At 39.9% G+C, this 22,400-nt stretch overlaps 1 protein-coding gene across 2 annotated transcripts; it reads left to right on the top strand.

Moving 5' to 3' along the window:
* The first annotated feature begins 581 nt into the window (after positions 1–581).
* fbxw11a (F-box and WD repeat domain containing 11a) lies at positions 582–17,351 on the top strand. 2 transcript variants are annotated; one of them, XM_084719220.1, is made up of 13 exons: positions 582–737; positions 5,681–5,749; positions 6,899–7,118; positions 7,550–7,736; positions 8,023–8,113; positions 8,469–8,606; positions 10,994–11,112; positions 14,187–14,436; positions 14,586–14,704; positions 14,910–15,020; positions 15,109–15,187; positions 15,765–15,929; positions 16,034–17,351. In XM_084719220.1, exons 1-12 carry the CDS (start codon positions 699–701, stop codon positions 15,924–15,926), a joined length of 1,584 nt encoding a protein of 527 aa, XP_084575346.1. In that variant the 5' UTR covers positions 582–698; the 3' UTR covers positions 15,927–15,929; positions 16,034–17,351. The 2 variants fall into 2 exon arrangements, with proteins under 2 accessions (XP_084575346.1, XP_084575347.1); XM_084719221.1 differs by having other exon boundaries at positions 16,015–17,351.
* The last annotated feature ends 5,049 nt before the right edge of the window (positions 17,352–22,400 follow it).

Raw genomic sequence — 22,400 nt, 5'->3', positions numbered from 1 at the left:
GTTTTATTCTGTGTAGTCGCCCAATTAATTCAGTGACCATGTTTTTTTTGCAAGAGGTGTTATTATGTCACTATCATCCCTTGTCTCATTCACTTCACATTCTTTTTAGCTATGCATCATCCTGTGGATTTTCTAAAATATGCAATTTGATGGGAATGTACTGAAACAACTCAAACATGTCATCAAATATTGTACTTAACCATACAATCACAAAGGTATAAGATCACAGAACCTTAAATTATCAGATCACCACCTATGTTAATATTTTATACAGATTGATTTAAGTTGCCATTTACTTTAATCACACATTACATATTAAAATAGGCAACATCCTGCAGCATCTTATAGCAAAGCTATGCGGATGATTGATTTTGCCTTAGTGTATTCCTCTTCAGGATAGCAACAGCATCTTCATCCATTTGCCCTTTTGTTTGGGGGAGTCACCGGGGAAGCCTTGGTAGCACGGTTAGCCAATCAATAAAAGGCAAAGCCGTGAAACTACGCCCCTTTTGACAAAATCCGTCCAATCAGCGCGCCCCGTTCGTTGCATGGGCGTTCCCATCCCCCACCCACCCTCCTGACACTGCCCTACCAAAGCTGTGTGGTTGAGCGAAGTGAATGACGTCTCTGCATTTGCGGGCCGCCGACGCAGGGCTGGGTTTCCATTTTCAGAGCGAGTTTCGGGGGGGATCGTCAACATGGAGCCGGAGATGGAGGACAAAACGTTGGAACTGATGGTAAGATTTCGTTTCGTTGTGGCATCCTGAACACCCGAAGTGTTCAGTGTCGCTCTTATATTGTGTGAAGCGCCGAGGCTCGATTCGACGGCAGGAATGGGCTGAAGCGGCTTTTCGGGAGAGGTGGAGGAGAAAGGAGGGGGGACCAGAAATCGGAGGGAGGGCCTGAAATTATCGATACATTTCGCTAAGAATGCTCCGCATACTGGTCGGATTTATAATAAAGACATACGTCAACATCTGGTAAATGTAAATCGCGTGTTGTTTTGGGTGAAATCGGTAAACAGCGGGGGAGATTAAAAGGTTGATGTTGAGTCGTCGGCCGAAGACAGCCGAGGATTCTCGGGGTAGCGTTCACTGCGGTGACGCTGCGCCACTTTAACTGGGCCCTGTCTGATACTTAGCCATCCAGCTAACACAGGCTAGAAGGCGATGAACCACGTAAATTTACGGGTATGTTATATTTACTACTTTATGTTAAGACAACATACATGGTAATAGGTGTGTGTAACAGTCAAACAGATCCCATAATACAGTGGTATGTAGCTAAAACTGTTACAATGTGCTGCTTGTCTGTTTATATTTTCAAAGTGCGTAGAAGGAAGTGTATTGCTATTTCATTCACATAGCGTTACCACGATTAGCGAGGTAGCAATTAGCTTAATAGCTAGCATGCTAAAATGCTAGGTATACTTGACAGCCATTACCATACCAAAACACTCAATTGGTGAAGGCTATAAAAGCTGTTTCGATAACCAGAAGGATTATCTAACATATTAATATATGTTTCCTCTGTATAAACGGTCAGATTAGGTCAAGAAGCAACGTAGTTTTCTCATGAAATTATGGTTTCTTGTTAAGCTAGCTATCTAGGCTAGCGTTAGCTTACTAATAGCTAACATTAACATTACAGGGGTCAAAGTGGTCGTCAGGCAGACGTCAATTAAGATAAGGCACAAATGTGTTTTGTCAATGAACTTACTCATAAACAGAGTTACAGTTTACATTCGGTTTCCATATCTGAAATACCTCACAGTTCTCACTTTCTCCAATAACAAATCAATTGTATCGCACACATAAAGCAAGTTAGGCCTGTAAAGTAATATGTTAAGACTGTTTAGTAGATGATACTAGATGATTAGATAGATATGAACAAGTTAACTGAGTGAGCAGTTCGTGATTTTTGCCAAAGAGTTTATCCACAAACACTACAGATGTTTATAGATCGTGAATAACCATCACTGAGAGAAATTAATAGTAAATAACATTATATAGACATTATTAATGGAGCCAGTTAGTAGATTCCCCTACATTAGGCTTTAAGAAGGTGTTCAGAAGCTCATCAAAATGAAACATCCTTTAAAATCAGTATGTGAAAAAGAAAAAAGTCTTAATCTATACACTGCTTTAAAAATCTTTCGTTGATTGCTCGATCTGTATTTTGGTCTTAATTTAATAAAAAGAATTATAAATACTGAATACAGAAATGTACCCAAGCGCTTACACAGCAACAGAATACACAGTCTCAGTATGGTACTGTAGTGTTGCAGAGGTGCATTTTAAGAGTTTTGTGGGGAAAATGAAAAGTGTGATGCAAAAATGATAATTACCAGTAATCATCATAAATTATGTCACAATCCTAATATCTTTCAAAGTAGTCACTATGACCTTTTAAAACACATCATTCAGCCCCACTGAAGTTAATATGAACACAAGAAATACTGAAAACACGAACATAGTCAAATGTTTACACAGCCACAGAATAAGAAATCATTGTTGGTGTCTATAGTATGAAAAGTAATTTATCTGACAAGAGCACATACTGTGTGTAGCCCATGTATTTTATGAATTTATACCTGCCTCTATTTCCTTGCACTGGAGAACGATTACTCACATCATTCTTAAGTATATACTATATATTACTAGTAATGAATACATTTGTGGAGGATTTGGGGACTGCAATCTTACAGGCCCGCCAAAAATTTTGAATTTCGTCTGGATTGTCTGTGTATTTAATTTGATTTTATTTTTTGTCCCAGTGTTATTCACTAACCACTCATGAGAGTGGGGATGGCAGAACAGTGGGTGGGGTTTCTGTCAAAACAATAGTGACAGTAATTGACAATTAATCCCATTGCCCCTCCCTCTCCTCTACCTATCCCCACCCGGTTCATGTCTAATAATGCTTCTGTGTGTATGTTTATCAGTCTGTATCTTGTGTGTGAAGGAGTGTGTGTTCCTGCGCTCACTGTGCCAATGTGTGTGTAGCTCTAATACTGGTTTTTCCCCTCACTATCCCCCACCTCCTCCCCTCTTCTTCTCCCCTCACTTTTGACGGTTACACACCCACCTCCTCTCAATTTCACACCAAACCTTGTTTTTTTTGTGTTTATTTTTCCATTATTTTTGAATTCTTACACTTTTTCACACTCCACCTGTCCTGCTCCTCACCAACTCCTCTCTACTTCCATCCATCTGTCCATTCATTGATCCATCCACCTATTCATCTCCTTTGGTTTCCTCCTTCCAACTTCCCTCATCAACCCCTCTTCTACTTTTCCTTTACTTCTCATCTCTGGTCTCTCGCTCTTCCCTTTCTCTTCCTCCCTCACCCTGTCCACTTCGTTCTCCTCCTCCTCCCTTCCTCCCTTCCTCTCTCTCTTTCACACAGTGCTCTGTGCCTCGCTCTCTCTGGCTGGGCTGCTCCTCGGTGGCTGAGAGTTTGTGTGCACTCAGGTGCCTGCAGAGCATCCCCTCCACCCGGGCTCACAACCAGGTTCTGCCTCTCTCCTCTTAATTCTGCTGCTCCTCCTCCTCTCCCTTCCCTCCCTCCCTCGCCATCTCCTCACCCTTCACTTTTCTTCGCCCACTCCACACGACTCCTCATACCACCTTGGTGCGGATAGCACCCACTCATCCCCTCACCCTCCTACCTCCTCACCCTCCGTTGTCCTTTCCTCCCTGTTGGAAGCACACTGCTGCTCTCAGGTTCTTCTCTGGTGCGTCCTCAAACTCTGCTTAAAACAGAATTGCAGCTTTATGAACTGTAATTGACTTCTTTGTAATCATGTCAAATCACAGTTCTTGCATCAAAATTAGACGGTAGAGCTAAAAAGTCAAACAGTGATTGTGCCATGTTATGAAAACTGGAGACTTTTACAATCAGATGGGTTTGAATAGTAGAATATTGGAGGGTTGGATGCAGGGGGTACCAGAGAATAACCCCGCATTGAGGAGTAACGTTTTCTCCCCTTCTACCTGGAGGTGTGAGGGCCGAGGTGGGGGGTCTTCCTTCAAGCTCTGAGAGGCTACATGCTTGCTTGCCTGCCTGCCTGGCCAAACCTGGTCTGTCTGTTTTTATTTCTCCCTCCTTCTTCTTCTGCTCTGCATGATCATCAACACCAGCAAGCCCATTCTGGCTTCTTGTCCTGTCTGCTTTGGTCTTGGTACCTGACCGTTTGTTTGTTTGTTTGTGTGGTTGTGTTAGTGCCAGCCACTGGCAGAGAACATCTCTGTTAGTTTTGCTCTCCTTGTGTAGCAGCATCACTAAATTAGATGGATAACTGCACTGAGCAAAATCTGGAACAGTTCTTGAGAGGGTCTTGGGTTTTGCTTAGAGAAGAAGATCTACATAACTTAGTAATCCTGTTTTTACAGCCTTTGGAGAAGCACTAACAGATAGGCTCTTAAAATAAATAGACAGACAGGCCTCTATTCTAGCTTTTTTTTGCCAACATAGCAATTTCCAAAGACTGTGACCTTGGCTCAGTCATCACCTACACAGATATGGGATAGCAGTGACCCTCTCCTAGGGAAAGGCCTTGCATGTCCCATTATCCCAAGTCAGTTTGCTTAAAGGGATGCAAATTAACCTTTTTTTGTCCACCAGCAAAATGGTCAGTGAATGTTAAAATTTTACCACCCACTTGAGAGATTACCATTGTTTTGTGCTATTTGTTGAAATATCTGAGAATATGGAATGCATGTAGTATAGATAAAGAAATCTAAACTTAGGAAATAATGGTGCATTTGTCCCCTTTTGGTGTGCTTCACATGTACAAGATGGACAGGTTGTGTGGTTCCTGCTAATAAGTTTACAGTGCAGAAATGTACCAGTTTGACAAGAAAAAAAATTACAGTAGGCAAACTTGTTATATCAATAGTCCAACATATCCTCTGCTACAATTAAAGCAGTGAACAGCAAGCCCCTTACGAGGATAGCTGGTCTTCATGTTGTATGTTTGTATGAGTGTAATGATGAATGTAATATTATGGTGTTGCTGCCTGATTATCCATGGCCATATATGCTACCAAAAAACAGCTATTTATAATTTATTTGGTTTATAAGTGTGTATTATTATACTAATATATTTTATTATTCATCAAGTGTTAGAAGCAAACCTAAATAGTCACTCTCTTCACTCTATCACTGTCAACCAGTGATTTTATGCAATAACTCTGTTGTTAAAATGACTCAAGTCTCTTGCTTGTTTGCAGTGCACTTTTAGTCATGCTAGAAATGGGTGGGATCTGGTTACCTCCCAGTTTTTTTCTTCTCGTCTCTATATGCTGTAAGACCACTATCTGATTTTAGTTTCATTACAGTCATGCCTGAGCTGCTGCCAATGACATACCCAAGATGCTGCACTTTAATTTCCTGTCCAGACTACTTAGCCCACATCACAGACAAGCAAGCAAATAGATTCCTTTTGCTGCAGTGCTCAGTTTTTTCACTTCATATGTGTGTGTGTATGCACGGGTGTTTGTGCGTGCACGCCTCAGAAGTCATGATGGTTACCCTCCTTGGCTGTGTTTGTGGCACTCTTGTGTCCAGCGCTGTCCACACCGCTGCCCTGGCTCTCACAGTGCCTTTAACACAACATCCAATGAGAACAAAACACTAACCCACTCCTTCTCTTTGTTTTGTTTTTTTTTTTCTACAGAACACATCAGGGATGGAGTCACAGAACCTTGTGGACGATCTGTCGCCAAAGAAGAACACAGTTCTCAAGGTACATGAGCGCATCTGTTTTTGTGTGTGCTGATCATTTGTGTATCCATCACAACAGCTTGGTGAAAAGTGAGATCTGCAACTCAGTTTCTTAAAATTTACAGTATTTCAAATGTGTATATACTGTACAGGACTGACACAATGTGTGAATTGTTTATTGTCTTACTTGAATATCCCACCCAGGGAACCCTCATATACAGGTTGATAATATTGTGGTTCAAGTGTTGACAGGCTCCAAAATCATTGAAAAATTGTGAATGTACAATTTGGGGCTGGACAATATGGACAAAATCAAATATCACAATATTTTCTACCAAATACATTTATCAATATTGCAACAGTGTTGTAGGAATGACTATAAGTGCATTCATGAAATATTAAGACAATGAGATTTTTGATAAATAATCATTCGTCATGTGGATACAATGACTAAGTGGGTAAAGGTAAATAATAGTCTGTAACAATCTGGTAAGTTCAGAGAATTACTTCAGTTTACTGTATTGCAGCCTTTAAAACCAGGAAAAGACAACGATGTCAATGATATCCAAAATGTAATCTCTCATCATGATATTTATATTATATTGATTTTATTGTCCTGCCCGAAGTACTGTCTTAATAACGATTAATATTTTTTAGTTTGGATACAAAACAAAATATGACTTTTCATGGACTTCTGTTCCCTTAGTGCTTGTATTTAAGTAAAAACTGATGTTGACAAAATGCTGTTGACACGAACATTTATTTTAAAGCATTTTTTTTCCTATTCCCACACATACACCCCCACCACTGCAGGCTTCTAGTGGTTTAACGAGCTCTAACCCAAAGCAATGAAAATTGATTTTTAACTTAGTCTGTTTTGTAACAATAAGAGCCTCCTTTTGATTCTGTACAGAACTGCTTCAGTCTCCATTTTCAGCCACTACACTAGTTCCAGTAATGGCAAAAAAGTTTTGACAGTAATTAAGATTATATTCTGTTTACAATGCTGCTTAAGAAAAACTAATATACATCTGAAATGAGTTCCTGTAATACATCTGAACACCGGAAGAGTGCCTGAAGTTGACTGATTTGCTTCATATGAATGTCCCAATATATTCTCACAAATACATATTTTTAAGACATTTAATAAATCTCTACCTGATCTTTACAGCTTAGTAATGGTCCTGTCGTGGGGTCCCGCAAGCGTCCGTCAGAGGGGAACTACGAGAAGGAGAAGGAACACTGCATCGCCCTGTTTGACCAGTGGTCGGAGGCCGACCAGGTGGAGTTTGTCGAGCGCCTGATCTCCCGTATGTGCCACTACCAGCACGGCCACATCAACTCCTACCTCAAACCCATGCTGCAGAGGGACTTCATCACTGCGCTGCCAGGTACAAATACACATAGGAATATTAAGCAGAAACCACTCCAGTGTGAGCTCTACATTCCCTTCCTGTTGTGTGACAAGACTTGTGGTTCAATTGTTTTTGTTTGTTTTTACTGAAAGAAAAGATTATATTTAGATTTATTCACATATCCAGAATTTGTTTTCTGCTGCATGAGGATGATCATTATTGTTACGAGTAAATGAACAAAAAATTTAAACTACAGAAACTTTACTCTACAAATAGTATTACTAAAATGTTCAGCCAGGTTTTTGTATTATGATTTATTGATTTTCAAATCAAAAGGCATTTTTAATATGTGAAATAAACACAGATTACTTTTGAAAAATAAAATCTGGCACAGATAAACCAACCAGATGAAGTCCTATTAATTTTGCAGCAAACACTCACTCAGCCCCTTCTCTTCTTCCCTGCAGCCCAAGGCTTGGATCACATAGCGGAGAACATCCTGTCTTTCCTGGATGCACGCTCGCTATGCTCGGCAGAACTGGTGTGTAAGGAGTGGCAGAGGGTTATCTCTGAGGGTATGCTGTGGAAGAAGCTCATTGAACGCATGGTCCGCACGGACCCGCTCTGGAAAGGCCTGTCTGAGAGACACCAGTGGTGAGAGCAGACATTTGTATACATACATACAGAGTTATCTTAGTTATCCTACTTTAGTTTTACATTAATAGTTTAAAATTGCCAAAGAGAAAGAGGGTGCTTTCTGAGATTACAGGTGAACTACTTGTTTTCAGTGTGCTTGTTAGTCTTCTAGTTTTTGGCCTTTAATTTAGGATAAAAGATTTGGGATGTATAGTTATACTTGGTTGGCTCTGAATGTCAGTTGTTGGTGAAAAAAGATCCCAAATACAAAGAAGACGTCATTATTATATTTTTCTTACCTTAGGGAGAAATATCTGTTCAAGAATCGCACATCAGAAGTCCCACCCAACTCCTACTATCACTCCCTTTATCCCAAGATCATCCAAGACATAGAGGTAAGAGACAGTGAGATGGATTTCAGTATTAAATGAACACTTTGTTTGAAGATTTGAGTAATTTTGTGCAACTTATTGCGCCAGCTATTATTTCTTTACTTCCTTGTTTGAAATGTGACTTCACTGTTTGCAGAGACAGTATTATCTAGTACCATTTCAAAAACAGTGAAATTAAGAGTATATCTGATATATGGCACATGGCCTATTTCTTGACACATTGATGAAAAGTGGGAAAAGACTGTGTAGTATTGTTTAAATTAGTATTGTCTTGTCTCTGTTAATCTACAGTGCTTCTCTTTCGTTCGCTGGTTGCCTCCTGTGTTTCTTTCTCATTGTTTCTCTCTCTTTCCTCCAGACTATTGAGGCTAATTGGCGATGTGGCAGACACAACTTGCAGAGGATTCAGTGTCGCTCAGAAAATAGTAAAGGGGTTTACTGTCTCCAGTACGACGATGACAAGATCATCAGTGGCCTTAGGGACAATTCCATTAAGGTATGTGTGTATCGAACTGAACATTATGGACAGTCTGAAGTCTTGTCAAATTATGAACTCGCTCACTTCATCTTTGACACTGTTCCCTGTCACACACTGGATCTTTTTCTAAACTTTTTGGTTCATAACTACCTGGGAGATCTGTACAGTAGACATGTTAGCAAGTTCTTACAAGTGAATAAAAATATTTAATTATGCGATTTCCTTCTGTTCTAATGTCAGATCTCAACTGTCATCATTGTCTGTGGTATACTAACGGGCAATGCACTCGACAGCTGCTGGAAACAGAAACTTGTTGCCTAGAATTACAGCTGATGACACCTGTGTACGTCAGCAAAGCAACAGGATGTGAAACTGTCGTCATAGCCACTTTAGTAAGAAATCGCTAAATGTATTTTCAGAATGAATTCTGACATCCACTCTGTTTGGTATTTCTAGATTTTAACTTGTTTGTAGATTTATTGTATTTAATATATTGTACTTTTACAACACTGATTTTGTATCACACTCAACTAAACTTTATAAAAGGTGTATAAAGGAGAACTCCTACTACATTTTCTTTTTGCAAAGTTTTGAGTGAGATTAGTTGTTCTTATTTGTTTGGTCTATTTCCCATACACAGAGGTTAGGGTTGGGTGATATGGTTTATAAATAATACCTCAATATTTTTAAGATATGCCACGATATACAGTATATCTCAGTGCACATTTTCTGTAAAATAACATCCTGTAAATTCTCGAATAATGATGATCTTATAGAATAAAATGCATTTCTGTAGACTAAACCACCGAACAGTATATAAAGTAGGACTAGACAATATGGACAACATAAAATATCACAATATTTATGAACAAATACGTCTATTGATATGGCAACATGGCAACAGTATTTTAAGGATGCCTATTGGTGCTTTGACAAAATAAAAACGCAATGAGATTTTTGATAAATAATCATCAGTAACCTGAATGTGATGACTAAGTTACTAAAGTCAAATAATAGAACAGCCAGCACAGTCTGGTAAGTTCAGAAAACTACATCAGTTTATTATGATATAGCCTTTAAATCCAGGAAAAGACAACACTTTTTTATCACAATATAACAATATCCAAAATCAAAGACAATATCTTGTCTCATATGACGATATCTGTACAATAGTGATATAAGAATAATTACCAGTTTAAAATCTTCCTAGTGGTAATTGCAAATCCCTTTTATTTTTTCTCTTTTAATACTGTAATATGTGATCTTCCCACATTAAAATTTTAAAAAGACTGGATCTTGCGTTATCATACATATTTCCAACAAACGTCAAAGGCAGAGAATTCCGTAATTAATTCAAGGCATTTCCTCCTAGCCACTAGTTGCTGTAACTAAGATAGATTTTCATCAGCAATGGTGGTTGTACATCATTGAAGACAACAACTCCCATGATCCCAGGCTACTTAATCATCAAACTGCCTTTTTTATTGTTCGATATGAGAGAATCTTCTACCAGCCAGACTTGCATATTGTGAGTTTAATGCATTAAGTAATTTTATCTGATATTTCTCCTGAAACATTTTGAATATCATGATTATGATTCAGTGCTGTTAAGCCTAGCATATCATTACACCCCAACTGTGAACTCATATAAATGTAAATGTATACATCGGACTGTTGCATGCACAAGGATATCCCTCAGTTTTCCTGCATTATTTTTTCCTGCTGCAGAGGCAGTGAGAACATACAGAACAGTGGGCATGTATGAGTCTGCCCTGCTGGCCCAAACTGACATGTAGAAGTAATTAACATCCCATTTGTGCATTTAAGCAGCAGTAGCAGTAGAGAGAGCCAAAAGTGTTGGCTGTGAGAAAGACATGCCTGCTGTGTGTGTGGTTGTTTTCTTCCAACCTTGGTTTGTGTATTTATGAATTGAATCTTCTCCTCTGGCTTAGTATGGCTTATCATCTTATTGTCTATGGCGCTGAGCTAAACCAGCAGACACTGAGACAGAACACAAGTGAATTACAGGATAAAAGAGCTCAGCTCCAGACCCGTTGTGTTTTCAAATTATCTGTCTGGCCTGAGAGGAGAGTAGAAGATGATGAAGAGGAGGGGATGAAGGAGGGAGGAGAAGAGCGGATTTGTCTTCTTATTGTTCTGGAGAAGGCTGACGCACACCCAGGATCGAGCTGAATGGCTCTTACGTACAACACGCAGAGCTCAGCACAGCAGTGGGGAAATGGGGCATGAACACTGCTGAGAGAATAGGCCATTCTTAGACTGACCCAAATCTGCAACCTTTTCACAACCATTTATTTTTCCTCTTTTTCGGTGTCCTCCACGGTCAAGATCTCCCTCTCACTCTGCTAACTTGTCTTCTTCCTCCTTTCCTTTTCTTCTCCTAGATCTGGGATAAGCAGTCTCTGGAGTGTCTGAAGATACTGACCGGTCACACAGGCTCAGTGTTGTGTCTGCAGTATGATGAGAGGGTCATTGTCACCGGGTCTTCTGACTCAACTGTCAGGTACGACACACATCTTGTTACAGAAAGTACACACTGTATTTTTTTGAGTAGGATTCAAGGCTGTGGTCAGCATAAATGAACGTAAACAATGAATTACTGCACAACTATGCTTGGATTGAATAATCATATATCTATATTTACTAAAATACTTTCAGTTTGCAATGTAAATCCTTGTTTAGCTGTGACAACACAATGAGACAAAAAGCAGATGAGCATTTATAGACCTTGAGTATTAGTGATTAGTTATTTACTTGTTTAAACAATGCTACCCTTGCTAGTTGACAAAAGAAATACCGGGCAGTTAAACTAATTATTAATACTTTATTAATGGACAACACCAGTTAACTGTTGCATCTAAGATGGTAAGCAGCCACCTACCACTAGCTGGGGCTATAGCACCCATGATGACATCTTGTAAAACCAATAGGTTGGCAGTATTTTGATCAAGACCATTAAACGAGGTTATATGTAGGCTGTGTCAAAATAAAATGTGTCACCACATTCAGCCAAGGCATGTGGATGTTATCTCGCAAAGAGAGCAGGCTGCTGGTGTTAGCCACACTCTGCAAACCAGAGCCAAGCTTGTCTAAATTTAAAGTTTCCATTAAATGACATGGAAATGAGTCATTTCAAGAATCCCTAATACTGTAGATGATAAATTAATTATCCTCATAAACTGACTTATGACTATGTGCTACTGTTTCTTGTCATATTATGAAATGACCCTTGTCATCTTTGACACTGTTCACTGCCACACACTGGATCTTTTCGAAACTTTTTGGTTCATAATTACCTTGGAGATCTATACAGTGGACATGTTAGCAAGTTCTTACAAATGAATAAAAATATTTTTGTTTCATTATGTGATTTCTTCCTGTTCTAATGTCAAATCACAACTGTTGTCATTGTCTGTGGTATATGAACGGGCAATGCACTTGACAGCTGCTGGAAACAGAAACTTGTTGCCTAGAATTACAGCTGATGACACCTGTGTTCGTCAGCAAAGCAGCAGGATTTGAAACTGTCGTCATAGCCACTTTAGTAAGAAAACGTTAAATGTATTTTTTTTAGAATTAATTCTTGCATCCTCTGTTCTGTATTTCTATATTTTAACTTGTTTGTAGACTTATTGTATTTATTGAGTTGTATTTTTACAACACTGATTGTGTATCACACTCAACTAAACTTTATAAAAGGTGTATAAGGAAGTACTACTACTACTACATTTTATGTTTGCAAAGTTATGACTACATTTTACCATTTCTATAGTAGTCAAAACTAATGCAGCTTCTCCATAGTTATTTTTGGGTTGATTACTCGCTTATTATGTATCAGTAAATACAAGTTAACACAAATATCAGTGATGAAGACCACAAGTACTCGAGATGTTTGTATCAGGTACAAAAGCAGAATACTTGATTTTGAAAGCTAGAGTGTGGGCGTCAACAACTGTGTTCCTGTAGCACACGTTCTCTAACTGAAGGGAATGTGGAAATCAGGTTGTGGCAGATGAACAAGGATATACTTGCATGATTGATGATTTAGAAAGGAGACGCTACGTCAGCTGCACCAAAGAGGCTAAATATTAATAACGAGCAAAAAAAAGGAGCTCCTCTATTGTGTTAAATTAGTTTCAAATCCTGCATGTATAAAAACCACGTAATACAAGTATACAGACTTGTGTCTGTGAGTGGAAAGCCTTCAAACACAGCTGTCATTTTGATCTCATGTACACACCTGTGGAGCTCCATCATTGCATCTTACACGGTTGTCAAGCCATCATGTTGACAAAAACTGTACGCAGACAGACATATAAACACATATAATACTGAAAGCCACATATGTGGTAGGTGCCGCTACAGTAAGCGCCTCTAGGACCACATTTTACCATGATAACACACACACGCACACAGACTCGAGACCAATCAGCTATGGCACCCCTAGTCAGAGCTTCGAATTTTTGCTGATATCTTACACTGAAGCATCCCAAAAATGGCACTCAGGACAGCCCTACATTTCAATAATGAATAGATTATTGGTGATACATAATTTTACTGTAGTGGTTTGTTCAGCCATTCAAAATAAAGCGCATATAATAACTAGTTTATCTACACAGGAATATGTAAGAAATATATAGTGCACTTTTGTGCGAGGAGATGACTTGTTTTATAGCAACAGAAACCATGGCTGTTGTATATCATTTCAATACCTGCCGTGAACTTTATGCAATGACAAATAAAATGTAGAAAATGAATTTCGACATAATTCATTTGCTTATATATTTCTGTTAAATGTGTCTAGCCATATTGCAGCAGTCAGATGGAACATAAAAATGTGTATTATTTCATCATGAGTTAGATTTACTATCATTACTACAGATAGTGGGATATGTTTTATTGCAGATATTTAAAGACCTGGCTTGTGTGTGTATGTTGACACTTGCTTGGCTACTGCACACAGAAGCTCAACATTAATTCTCTTATTACTTCACACTTCAGCCGTACTCACTGGGCAGTATCCAAGGAAAATGTGACTTCACTTCCTTAGCAACAGCTTGACAGGCACTTTGTTTGTAGGTTTGGTTGTCAGCTTTTCCAGTGTGTTCTGTGTTTGACTCTGAATGCCCAGTGGTGCAGTTCAGTGACATGTTCTTCACAGCCGTGCGTGTGCATGTGCTTGTGAGTCTCTCCATTGTAAAACTAATAAACATAATTCTCATGTCTCCATTGTTTTCCTTTTTCCTTTGCTCCCATTACATATCTTTTCCACTCCACATCGTCAAACTTCTTTTCTTTCGTTTTGACCACTTATTCCCACTGCCCCATCTCATTTTTCTTTCCTACTCGACCCTCCCTCATATCGTTTTCCACTTTTCTCACCCGTTTGTCATTTCTTCCCTGTTTGTCTCACACCCCTCCCCTTTCATACCACATCCCCATTTTTCCTTCCTGCCCCATTCCACCTTCTCTTTTCCTCTTTTGATCACCTTTGCCCTCATCACTGGCCACTCTGCCATCTCTCCCTGCTTCTGTTTTTCCCTCCACCCCTCTCCTTCTGCCTCTCCTCCTCTGCAGGGTGTGGGAGGTGACGACGGGTGAGGTACTCAACACACTGATTCACCACAATGAGGCAGTTCTTCACCTGCGCTTTGCCAACGGCCTGATGGTCACCTGTTCCAAGGACCGTTCAATCGCCGTCTGGGACATGGCCTCTCCTACTGACATCAGCCTACGTCGTGTCCTTGTGGGACACCGGGCTGCTGTTAACGTGGTTGACTTTGACGACAAATACATCGTGTCCGCCTCAGGGGACCGCACCATTAAGGTAACAACAGCAGTGAAAGATTGAATAAAGAATTAAGAAAATTGTATTTAGTTGTGAAACACAAAACTAGGAATGTCAAGCCCACCAAGGTAGTTTTTCAGGTTTCAGTTTTAAGTTAGTTACAAAGCATACTGTGTTGCTTCCTGTAGGTATGGAGCACCAGCACCTGTGAGTTTGTGCGCACTCTAAATGGTCATAAGCGGGGCATTGCCTGTCTACAGTACAGAGATCGTCTGGTGGTCAGCGGCTCATCTGACAACACAATCCGGTACGTATGAGATTGAATGTGGACATGGTATATGGTATATTTTATGTAATATTTGTGTTCAAATGTACATTGTTAAAAGAATTTCAAATGTTTCAAATAATTGTATATGTTGTAATATGTTTCAAATATTTTATCACTAAAAAACACAAACAGTGTAGGGACTGTATTTTGCAATACATGTTTTCTAAGGTTTCTCTTTCTCCAGGTTATGGGACATAGAGTGTGGGGCATGTTTGCGAGTGCTGGAAGGTCACGAGGAGTTGGTGCGCTGCATTCGCTTTGACAACAAAAGAATTGTCAGCGGCGCCTACGACGGGTCAGTCTCGAACACATACGCACACACAGAGCTTTGTGCAGAGACATTTTGTTCCTGACATGTTGTCTTCTCATGTTACTCTCTGCAGTAAGATCAAGGTGTGGGACCTGCAGGCAGCCCTGGACCCACGAGCCCCCGCCAGCACATTATGTCTGCGCACTCTAGTGGTGAGTATCACTGATTCAGCTTTTTGCCACATGGCTGTCTGATGGAGCTTGTGACTTAAAGTACAAGTGTGTAGGATTTATTGGCATCGGGCGGTGAGGTTGCAGATTGCAAACAACTCACTTTACTCACCCCTTCTAAAAGTGTTAGAGAACCTATGCGAGTGGTCGTCCTTAGAGCCATTGTTTAGTTTGTTCATTTGATTTCATTGGTGAAAATTGATTATTCCTGCAAGAAATCCTACTTTCACAATGGATATAAGGTTCTGTTTTCGTTTAAAGTGTTCAAAGGTACAGATTTAAGTTAATTATCATTAGTCATGTTTCTGTTGTATTGTGTTATACAGAGAGGTGTTTCTAATATTTAATCTGCACTCATTGACAGGGAAAACATTGAGTAAGATTTGCAGTCATACAAAATTGTGTATCAAGTCGAGCGTTTCCCGGTGCTGCAGACAGTACTCAACATTGATAGTCGGCTGCAAAATGGAATTGACATTTGCGCTTTTAGCTCAATTCACCATGGTCTGCCTGTGTGCATAGTTCGTTAACATAATTTCTTAATTCCTCGTGTTTTCAGGAGCACTCTGGCCGTGTGTTCCGCCTCCAGTTTGATGAGTTTCAGATCATCAGCAGTTCTCACGACGACACCATTCTGATCTGGGACTTCCTGAACGTCTCAACCAATGGCCAGTCAGAGGGACGGTCTCCCTCCCGCACCTACACTTACATTTCTAGATAGCAGGTACAGTCAGACACTCTCACTGAGCCTTTTCATGGTATACATAGTTCAGAGAATAATACTGGGTCGAATCTGCGTGTGACTGCAGACTCCTCTCTACCCCCCAGGTGGCGCCATCCACTGCACCCTTTCTTGGAGGAGCCCAGGGCTGATTGGCTGATGGGTGCGTCCATCACGGAAAGGAGCCCATCTCTTCTCCTTCCTCCTCGTCATCTCTCTGTCCACCTCCCACCCCGCCCTCGCCACCTCCACCTCTCTGCCCGTTCTGACAGACTCTCGAGCTTGTGCCCATTGCCTGCCAGTACCGTGACATGCACTCAGACACGCACACACACAGGTCAGCACTGTTGAGGACTCCCTACTACAGACCCAACGCAACTCTCCCAAGAAGTCCACCTTCTACTACTAATTTATGTTTTGTAAAGTACACTAATGACAGTATTAACGTAGACATGAAAAAAGTCACAAGCTCCCTTTTTGTCCCCTTGATACAAACTTAAAGCAGCTTCTGCTCCTCAGTTCTCAACCCCTGCCAAAACAGGTTTCCACAGATATGGAATCGCTTATAGATATATATTTATATATATTACACACACCCACACTCACACCACACACACATACACACCCACACCACACACACACATACACACACACAGTGGCACAGTTGGACAGAGGATGACCGGAGCTGTGATGCGGGAGACAGAGACTCTTTACTCAGCTCTAGGAAAGGAGGGAAGGATTGGAGATGGAGGGAGTGAATGAGGGAGAACTGTGTCAGGGGACGACTTCCCCGCTCCCTCTCCCTCCCTCTCACTCCTCCCTGACTCCCTCTTTGCCCCCCTTGCCCCCTTTCCCCTCTAACCCCCAGAGATGCACACTTGCTTGGAATATGGGGGCGCACACACTCAAGTTTGCGGGAGTGTGTGTTTGTGTATGTGGACTTGTGAAATGGCAGAACAGAGCAGAAGCGTCAAAACAGACAGACATGCATGTGAGGTTGCCATGGATACAGCATCCTGGTACACCTCTGCTTTTTTTTCTCTTTAACTCTTACTTTCTTACTGTTTTTTATTACTGTTATTTTCTCATTTTATTTGAGTATTTTGGTTCTTAGTACAAAAATCATACTAAGCGTAGTCCTCTTTCTCTTTCCCTCTCTCTGACTGTCTTTTTCCTCATTCTTTCTTCTAACTTCAACCCTCGTCCATCTGTCCCTCTCACTCCATCTTTCTCTCCCTCATCATCTACGTGCTTGCTTTGGTTATGAGAGAAGCTGGAACTCAAGAGCTCAAATTTAGCTGTAAACGGAGTTGTCTTGTCAAAAATTGTGTTGTATATTAAAAATGATTTTTTAAAGAAGAAAATGACCTTATTGTGAATAAAGTACTTGACAGTGGTGGAGTGTTGAGCCAACTGTAACATGAATGAGTGTCTAATTGTCTGTGTTCTCGTCTGTGTGTGTGGGTGGATTTGTGCTACGCTGCCTCTGACAAGAAGATACAACACTCTGTACTTTCAGTGTTTTCTTTTTGTCCTTACGAGAAACATAAGGGAGCGTGTGGCTGTTTGTCCTGCACATGAAGAATTTGTATATTTATTTGTAATTTCACAAGAAAACAGATTTTGTTTTTTTACAATTTTTTTTCTCGAGACTACAGCATCTAATGGTCCTCCTCTGACTGGAGCTGTCTCTGTGGACCAACTCAACTGAGCCACCTACACCTGTTGAGGAAGACGCAATTGTGTCGAAGAGGAAAAACAAGTAGAGCAGCCTTTGAGTAAATAGTAGGGCTGCAGTGAACTATAATTTTTGTAGTTGATTAGTTGGTCAGTTATTTTTTCATTATTAATCCATTTGTAGTCTGGTCCACAAAATGTTTGTCCTTAGATGTCTTGTTTTGTCCACAACCCATAGATATTCTGTTTACTGTCATAAGCGGGTAAAGAATCCAGAAAATATTTGCATATAAGAATCTTTTTGCTTTTATTTTCTTAAAAAAAATTCTCAGCAGATTAATTGATAGTTGGCAATTAATTTAATAGTTGACAACAAAGTGATTAATTGTTGCAGCTCTAGCAAGGACTTTTGACAAACTAATATTTCCAAGTTTAAGAAAGAATATTCGTGCTCCACTTAAAACTGACTGTGTTAACATGCGCACTATTATCCTGGCTATAATCTTGGATTTTGATGTTTTTACGTGTAACATATTTATATCCCTGTATCTGCAATTCTAACAGTATCCAGGTTTCTGATCATCTGTGTACAGCTGTGTCTCACCATGTCAGCCAATGTGTTTTGTACCACCAAACTGTATCCTGGTTTCTAATGGAGTACTAGCATGTACATCATATCCGGGTCTCTCAAAACTATGATGTTTATAGTAGCAACACATAACTCCAGATGAAAAGGAAGATACCAGTGCGCATGTAAACACACTCACTGATCTCTGATTGGGCTGTGAGAGAACAAATGTGAAGAACGGATGGAACGTGTGATGTCATAGAGGTTTAGAACCCTGCAACAGTAAAGATTCTGGAACATAACTCAATATACTGAATTTAAATGTTAATGACCTTGTAAGGGTGAGATGATAGTCTCTTGTATCTACTGTGATATCAATATGGTTAGCAGCACTTTGGTAGGTATTTCTGAATCATATTTTCGTCTCATCACATTCTATATGTCTTCAAGAGATGTTGTTTCTTCATGCACAATTGGCCTTTAGATACTTTTATTTTACTTTTTACAGATTTGATTGAAATTTGTAAAGAAACCTGCACGGTATCAGTCACTTGTACAGGCTTTGTTAACAATGTTTCAGCCCTCAGAACTTCACCAGTTGAAATTAATGCAGACTGTCTATATGAAACATTGATAAAGCAGGAACAAGTGATTGAAAGTATGCAGAATTCAGTTTTTTGTAATGTAAAAAGTAGAATTAAAGAATAGTTAAAGGCCAGCTTTTATCCACTACTTGCAACCACAGTTTTATGTGTCACAAATTCACTGTCAACATGTTAGATCAGGGCTGACAGTGGGCCAAAATTGGCTCATCGTAAGGTTGCATTTGGTCCAGCAGATGTTTCGAGTGATTTTTTTTTTTCATTTAGAATATTAATTTCTGTTTATGCTGTTTTATTTTTATAAGGTAAAATTCTTAAAATATGTAGGATCCCTAATTTTTATTTTTCACTTTGTGCAGGATGTCTGCCAGTTAAGGTAACTTGGGATCTTAGTACCAGTTTGCATCTTAACAATCCAGTGCAATCAATGTTTGCTTTTGGCCCGTGTCCCACTGTTAAAATTCACTTTTGGATGTCGAAGGGAAAAGGTTTGGGCACCCCTGCTTTAGATTTTATGCACCCATCAGTAACACCTTCCAATGTGCAAGAACATATCTCATAATTATAATTTTTAAAATGCTCAGTAATTTGACATAAAACAAACAAACATTGGTTAAAATGTATTGTGTGAGGTGACATAATGAGTGTATTCAGCATGGCCACCAGGTGGGAGTATTAACTTAGCTATCTGTCCCCCACAGTGAAATGTGTTTATGAGACCTGGGCTCTGACTGTTTAGCAGCCAAGTTTGGAGTCTAAATAACCTGTTACAGTAGATCACATAGTCAGTCTTGTAAACACTGTAACTGTGAAGGAGGAATGTATGTCTGAGATGCTCAAAGTGGTGCCTTCAGTGCACAGATCTGGCCAGTGTGTTTGAGTTCTATCATACGTCTGGTTATTGTACAGTGTGTATTCTGTGGACAAGGAGAAGGAGGGGAGTTGTCCTGGTTGGTTTTCAAAATTTCTGGGTTTAGTTTTGTATAGTAGAATGTTTCAAATTCTGGGAATAAGTTATGTGGGATGGATTTGTGCTTGGTGGAGCACCATTAGTATATGATGTGTGTATGTGTTGGATATGGGTGTGTGTGCTTCCTCTGGGTCTGTGGGATTTTGGCCCATAATTCCTGCAGCTCTCAGGTCACAGCTTCGTTCTCACGCACATATTTGGCATTCCTTCCCCGACATGATTACCATACACCTTCCACTCTGGGTTTGGCTACGAGGAATATTTCCATCATTCCCGAGTGGAACTGGAACAACGTTCCAGAAATGAACAACTCGCCCCACCACCCCCCTACTCGCTCTTCTTTATCCCACCCCCACACCCCGTTTCCCTTCCACCCCACTGTCTCCTCCTTATACCACCCCCCTCCAGCACAGATTCCTGCTGCCTTGCAATAGGAATCCTCTGGTACAACCCTTTTTTTCCCCCTGAGTCAGCTGTTTGTGTCTGCCGGCATGATTGGGTCATTTGGCAGCGACATCTCTTCAGTGACCTCCCGCTACGATAGGGAAGGAAGGGGAGGGATGGGGGGATAAGAGCAGGAGAGATGAGAGAAGAAGCAGCTATGAAACTCTATCTCACTACTGCATGTTTCCCTTCCACTGTTTTGATCCTTCATGCTGTGTGTTCATGGCACAACTTTATAATCTGGATGTGACTGTTGATTTTTGCTCTGCAGTTGGAGCTCAGCACTTTTCAGAGCATTCCTGAGTAGATTTGTATTTTTTTAAGCAATTAATGTCTGAGATTTAAACGTCAATGATGTCCTACTGACAAGAACTATGAAAACAACAGAATCTGTTTTTCTGTTGCCTTTAAGTGCTTGTCTCTATTAGAAACCTGCTAGTTTGATTTTTGGCAATTGCAAAGGTCAAACAGCTTTTCCATTTGGTATGATGAATTGTGGGTAGTGCAGAATTTCAAAGTTTTGCAGTGGTTCTCATACCTATTAAGAGGAAGAGAGTGAAGTTCTTGCCATTGCCTGACAGTCTGCTATTTCCTCTTGGTACTTTTTCAAACCTATGATGTAGTTGATGTAGTGCGCTGCAACTAAGTAAGTTTCATTAGCAACTAATCTGTCTAATACTTTTTCAATTAAAAGAAAATTTCTTTTCATCTATAAAATTGGGATAGAATCTAGATCACATTAGATATATTTTTATTTGAAAATAAAATGACTAGAGGGCAGTGTTTGTTTTTGGTTAATGGACCAAAGGTGGAATAAGGGACTCTGAATAAAGATAGTTGATTATTGAGTCTCATTCTCAGATCGTCAGATACCAACACTTTGGGTTGATGGCTTGAACAGACCTAGTTATGAGACTCAATACTATGTTTACATGGACAATATTTATGCAATCCAATTGAAGCCACTCTGATTAGAAATTCCAACTTAACTGTTAACATGGGCACTAAACGGAGTGATCTGAGAAAGCATGCATGTTTACATGCCAAAAAACATCAATCGGAACTTTTTTTGGCATGCACAAACTGTTTCTGGCCTCTGTGAAGCGTTAAATCTACCAGAAATATGACAGAGAAAGAAAAAGTGGTGCCAGTAAACAAAAACAAGAAGTGTTTCCACTCAGTAATTTTCAACAAGGACCCACATCCTGTCGTCAGAACAATATTAGCATTTCAAATGTTTTAAGGTTTCCAACAGAAAAGTTGTATCTACTACTGACCCTCCCGGAAACTTGTTTGTGCCCTGTCACCTCTCCCCACGTGGGCCAGACGTACGCAGAAAGAACATATTTATTCCAACCAGAGAGAAACAATCGGAATATGCATTTGCATGGTTATTATTGTCCCATTGGATGGATTACCAAAGGTTTACACCACCTCTTTCAACCTTATTGAAAATCCCTTCTGATCCAGCCAAATTGAGGTGTTTACATGAAGCACTTTAATTCTGATTGAGCTGTTATTCTAATTATTTGTGGAATAATAGCGTCCATGTAAACTGAGCTAATCAATCCAACACAAAGAGTCGACATTTAATGACCTGGCGATGGGACTCAATAAACAAAAAAATTTCACCAAAATCACGTAGACTAACCTAAAAACTATGGTCCATTGATGCAAACATCCTGTGAGCCCAGTATCGCCTAATCCTACCAGAAATATCAAAGGGTTAGATATTTTGATATAAACAGCAGGGCTAAATCTCTGACAGTTGATAAAGTTGTATTTTATCAATCATCATATTGTCCAACCCTACTGTCTAACACAATTTGCCAGAGCCAGAGGAAATGTCCCCAGATTGCTTGTTTTGTTTAACCAACAGTGCAAAACCCCAAAATTTTCTATTTTGAATGATAACAGAGAAAACCATCAAACACTCATATTACTGTAGCAGGAACAAGCAAAAGCAGGGCTTTTTGCTTGACACATGATGTAAATTATTATTTATTGGCAAAATTGTTGCCAGTTAATTATTTATTGATCAACGAATTGATCACCAAAGCCAGCTGACCATATCTGTTGAATCTCTCATTACAATATATCCCTTGACAGAAAAGAGTGTTGTGAGTGTGGGGAAGCAGTTTAAAAAGGCTGAGAGACACAGGAAATGTTTCTGTAAGGTTTACTGAGTCGAGAAAGACTGCTGCACACAGAGC

This window comes from Lutjanus erythropterus, chromosome 5, assembly GCF_056507025.1.
Source record: "Lutjanus erythropterus isolate fLutEry1 chromosome 5, fLutEry1.hap2, whole genome shotgun sequence".
NCBI classification, from domain to species: domain Eukaryota; kingdom Metazoa; phylum Chordata; class Actinopteri; order Lutjaniformes; family Lutjanidae; genus Lutjanus; species Lutjanus erythropterus.
The sequence above is the reverse complement of the archived record's forward strand: the minus strand, read 5'-3'. Positions and strand labels throughout refer to the sequence as shown.

What these genes read in the sequence shown, in the direction of transcription:
- fbxw11a (XM_084719220.1), top strand. Translation starts at nt 699, where the DNA reads ATGGAGCCGGAGATGGAGGACAAAACGTTGGAACTGATG. An exon ending in ACAAAACGTTGGAACTGATG is followed by an intron (nt 738 to 5,680) that starts GTAAGATTTCGT and finishes TTTTTTCTACAG; the next exon opens with AACACATCAGGGATGGAGTC. An exon ending in TCATCTGACAACACAATCCG is followed by an intron (nt 14,705 to 14,909) that starts GTACGTATGAGA and finishes CTCTTTCTCCAG; the next exon opens with GTTATGGGACATAGAGTGTG.